Source organism: Macrotis lagotis, chromosome 1 (assembly GCF_037893015.1).
Source record: "Macrotis lagotis isolate mMagLag1 chromosome 1, bilby.v1.9.chrom.fasta, whole genome shotgun sequence".
Lineage (NCBI taxonomy): Eukaryota > Metazoa > Chordata > Mammalia > Peramelemorphia > Peramelidae > Macrotis > Macrotis lagotis.
The window spans coordinates 535,372,702-535,377,488 of record NC_133658.1 but is presented as its reverse complement, the minus strand read 5'-3'; the positions used below and the strand labels follow the sequence as shown (position 1 = coordinate 535,377,488).

Below are 4,787 nucleotides of genomic sequence, written 5' to 3'. Positions count from 1 at the left end.
GATACATTTTCCCACCATTTAAAATTCCTTATCAACTTTATAGAGGGAATGCAATGTCCTTGATTTGTCATGCATACATAGCCAAACATTTTTTGTTAAACACGTTAAACACACAATTTCAGACTTTAGGCAGGCATATAGATATAGATTTAGACCTATATAGAGATGTAGATATATGTATAACATCGCATGGCTTCAGGTTTTTCCTCAGATACATTTTTAGGGAGTCCTCAAATCAGAATCTTTTTAAAGGACTTTACTGTATGTAGAGTTAGGGCTCTGAAATCCAGTGGAATTCTGTAACTGATATCCCACAGGCTTGTCTGTGAATATGAAGGGGGTTCAGGGAGGCAGACGAAAATAGATCATGATTTGTTGCAGACTTCACCAGAGCCAGCGCTACCTGCCTTAGGCCAAAGAAGTATGTAGCAAATATAGCCTGAGCCTAGGACGGGAAAGTTCGTCCAGTCCCTTGGGGTATGTGCTCGATTGTGAATCTGTTTGTCTACAGGTCTATTAGACAGAGGAACGCTTTCTGTTCTGGATAGGCAAGTTGGTTTTACAAAGTAATTTGGAAAAGAAAAAGAAATTGATTTGGGTGGTGGGAGGGCAGAAATCGTCTCAACAAACTTTGATCCCTTTTTGAGATAATAGTGGAACTAAAGGGAGGAGAGTTAGTAGAAATCCATAGAGAAGTGGCGGAGATTGGAGGGGGACTGGAGAAGGGGCAGTAGTTTGGGGAAGTTCAGTTCCTGGATTAAGAAGGTCCTGGAGCTAAGGCCAAGAGATGCCTGCAAATAATGTTCGGGTCGGGCCCTAGCTGCAGTGGTGCTCTCCCTCTTAAGCCTAGACTTCTCCTTCCCGGGAGGACCCCCGATATTAGGGAGAAGAGCAAGTTCCAGTTTCCGATTTCTGCCTGTGTGTTTGTAATCTGCCATCCGTCTCTACCTTCCAGACCTCTCCTTGTCCTAACGGTGTGTGTGTGTGTGTGTGTGTGTGTGTGTGTGTGTGTGTGTGTGTGTGTAGGGGGGGGGTTCTAGGAGAGATGGCGGTACCTGGTGAAAACGTCGGGGTAGTGGGTTTTCTGGAAAGCCCGTTCCAGCTCCTCCAGCTGGTAACTGGTGAAGGTGGTGCGGTATCGCCGCTGCTTCCTCTTGAGCAGGCCCTCCTCGGAGTCGCTGCCCGCCGACAGGCACACACTGTCCTCGCCGTCCTTGCCCTCGCCGTCCTCGCCCGGGTGGAGCAGCAGCTCCTCTTTGGGGGACAGCTCCCCGCCCTCGGCGGCGGCGGCCGCGGCGGCGGCTGCGGCGGCTGCTGCGGCGGCGGCGGCGGCGGCGGGGCAGCGCCGGGGCTCCTTCAGGAGGCCCCGGCCCTCGTCCTCCAGCAGCTCCTCCTCGTCGTCCTCCAGCAGCTCTTCTTCTTCGTCATCCTCCTCCTCGTCCTCCAGCAGCTCCTCCTCGTCGTCCTCCGGGCCCGGGGCGCCCGAGGAGACGGCGGCGGCCGAAGCCCCCTGGCCCAGCCTGTCGTCGGGGTGCGGGGCGCCCCCCTTGTTCCCCAGCTCGTCCAGGGCGGGCGGCGGCGGCACGAAGGGGGCTCCGTTCTCCCTGTACGACTTGCTGCGGCTGATGCTGACCTGCGGCGCCTGGCTGATCTTGAGCGTGTCCCAGGCGGAAGGGGCCCCCAGCGCGGCCCCCGCTGCGGCCCCGTCGGGCCTGTCCCCGGCCCTCTGCTGCGGGGGCTCCCCGCGCGGCCCCGCCGCGGCCGCCGCAGCCGCCGCCGCCGCCGCCGCCGCCGCCGCCGCCGCCGCGGCTCCCTGAAGGAGGCGACCCCCTCCCGGACCGTAGAGGCGTCTCAGCTTGGGGGGCAGGTGGAGTTCTGCCTCGAACTGGGGGCTGCTGCCCTTCGGGGAGCCTGCTGCGGAAGGAGGGAGGAAGGGGTCGAGAAAGAAAAGGACGGACAAGGGAGAAGGCGGCGAGCCCCGACAGACGGCCGGTACCCCAACAGCCGGGACACAGGGGGAGAAAAGAAGAGGGGTGGGGGAGAGAGAGAAGCACACAATGGGTCAATGTCAGCGTCCCGGGCGCCGCCACCAGCTGTCACCCAAAGGCAAAGGAGGCGCCCGTCTGTCCCGCTTCCCCCTGCCTCCATCCTCGGCCTCCCACAACTCGAATCCTGGGCTCCACCAAGACCTCTCCCTAGAGGAATCAAGCAGGAGCCCAGAGAAGGGAGCCTGGGACTTCTGTCCCCCAGACAGCGCAACTCTTAACCTCGCTCTCCTGCTTCTGCCCCTTTCTCCAGTAGCTTGGTAGGGGATAGAAACAAGAGGGCCAGGGAGCTGGCAGGTCCCACTCATCCAGTTGCACTAGAAACATGCCACGGGACGGTTGGCACGGCGCCCACAGCTTTCGACTTCCAGCTTCACTCTTTGCTTACACCCTTCTATACACACCCTTTATTAGAGAACATTGTGCGTTCATTCTCTTTCTGAGCCTCCCCCAACTTTTTTTTGGGGGGGGGAGAAAGAAAACATTCTAGTACAGGAACAACTTTTTAAAAAACCGTAAAACTTTGCTAACTGCATCGCTCCCCGGTTTTCTACAGCTAGGAGAAGCGGCCCTGGGGCACTACAGCTAATCCGTGGCTGGCGCTGAGCTGGGGCCAGGGGAGCTAGCCCAGCTGCAACGGCTGGAAGAGCAGACAGACCTTGGAGCTTTGGGGAGCCCCGATCCGTCCCCAGACAACGGCGAGGGGGGGGGGAAGAAGGCGAAATTCTTTCAAATGAAACAAGAAAAATTCCTCAAGATCAAATACGCCTTTCGCAAGAAGTGGCGAAGAATGGGGTGTGTGTGCACGGAAGAGTATTACAGGCAATTCGCCTGGCAAAATAGGCTGCTTAGGGCTCTTTCCCTTCGAGGAAGCGCCTGGCACAGGTGCTGCCACAAGCTAAAAAAAGAAAGGGGTAAAAGTCAGTTTTATTTTCAATAAACGTCTCTTTCTCCTTTCTCCCCATTCCCTCCCCAGCCAGTCTCCTCTCCTCCAAAGGAAGCACATCGGCATTGGCTTGACCGTTAGCTTTAAGATGTCAAACGAGAGTCTGCCGGGGTTTTCTTCCCATCCTCTAAGACTAGAGCTTCACTTCACTTCCAAACTTGAGTAGGACATTTTGCGATATGTTGTAAAATAGTTGTTCTGCATTTTAAAATCATCATTTAAATGAAAATTGCAGAACCTTATCTGGAGAAAGAGGAGAGAGAGAGAGAGAGAGAGAGAGAGAGAGAGAGACAGAGAGAGAGACAGAGAGAGAGACAGAGACAGAGACAGACAGAGACAGACAGAGACAGAGAGACAGAGACAGAGAGACAGAGACGGAAAGATAGAAAGGAAGAAGAAAAGAGAAGAGAGAAAAGAGAGAGAGGGGGAAGGAAGAAGAAAAGAAGAGAGAAGAGAGGAAAGAACAAGAAAGAAGGGAGGGAGAGAGAGAGAGAGAGAGAGAGAGAGAGAGAGAGAGAGAGAGAGAGAGACATATTTAAAAAAACGAGAGAGAAAACGAAAGAGATCCTTTCGGAAAGCTGATTTTTTCATGTGGATTCAAACACCATAAGATGAAATTCCGAACACCCCAGTTAGTTATTTTCTCCAATGCTTCAGTTAAAAGGGCCCTACGAAATAGGTAAGGAGAAAAAAAATTGGATCCTAAGGAAAGGAAGCCTCCATAGAGGAATGACATTCTTCACCACCACCCCCCGCGCCCCTGTTTTCTTTTCTTCAAATACCCCCCAGATTTCAGCTGCTTTGAGGTTCCCCAAGTCGTTGGTCTAAGGATTTGATCCCGGGCAGCACCTGCCATTTCTGACTTCTCTCCAGCACACCAACACCAATCTCCAACACAACCGATATTGTACTTGAATAAGACAGCTACATTCCACAAACAACCAGAAATGCTCCTCTGTCTGTACTCTGGAAAAAAATCTATCAGAAGCCTTTTTTCTTTTCTTTTCTTTCTTTCTTTTTTTAAATATAGATCCCTGAAAGGGAGGGTACAGGCAGCAAAGTTTACAGGCCTTAGAGATCTATCTTCGTCTTCTTCCTCAGTCCCTTTCCCTCTGTTCCCAACCTTTCCTCCTGCCCAAAAACAAAATCAAAATCCACAATAATTGCACTTCGGGAGTGGGTTTTTTTTTTTTTTTTTTTTTTTTTTTTGGCTGTCGCGATTTGCAGTCCGAAGGATTGAAAGGTTTGTTTCTTACCTTGCGCGACCTTATCTTGATCTGTCCGGTTAGACAGAGAAGGCAGGCTCTGAGCAGCTCCTAGCAATCTCATTTTACAAGGACTCCGCCTGCCCAGGATGCTGTCTATGCAGTAGGAGGAGAGCAAAGTTGGAGATTTACTTTTGCATTCAGGCCTCTCAGAGCAGCTCTCCTCTTGGTACTGATTGCTCATGGTTTTTGGCTTTTCCCCTTTTCGTAACGAGCTGGGAGGTTGCTGCCTCTCTCGGAAGGCTGGCTAGCTGGATATGTGTGTGGGGGGGAAATGGCTGGCCTTTTTTTTTTTTTTTTGGTTTTGGGGTTTGGTTTTTTTTCCTTGTTGCTTTCCCCGCCCCACCCCCTAAGCTGCTTGTTTTAATCCCCCCTCCGGAGGCTCCCACACTCGCCCCTCTTCGTGCTCAGGACACCAGTAACAAGTGTAGTGAGCAGCAATTGCTTTGCTCCAGGAGTCCCTCTCCTCCACGTGCTGAGAGTCGTCCCCTGATTGGTTCTCGCCAGAGGCTGGGCAGCTTCAAGCTACGG

The 4,787-nt window shown here is 52.8% G+C and overlaps 1 protein-coding gene across 1 annotated transcript in view; it reads right to left on the bottom strand.

The window, feature by feature from the left end:
* Nucleotides 1-4,581, bottom strand: part of ARX (aristaless related homeobox) — a 13,796-nt gene extending 9,215 nt beyond the window's left edge. The window contains exons 1-2 of the mRNA XM_074214223.1: nucleotides 4,248-4,581; nucleotides 1,056-1,914 (exon numbers count right to left, since the gene is read on the bottom strand). Of these exons, the coding sequence (XP_074070324.1) occupies nucleotides 1,056-1,914; nucleotides 4,248-4,440 (1,052 nt within the window). The 5' untranslated portion in view covers nucleotides 4,441-4,581. The remainder of the gene's footprint in view (nucleotides 1-1,055; nucleotides 1,915-4,247) is intronic.
* Nucleotides 4,582-4,787: the final 206 nt, after the last annotated feature.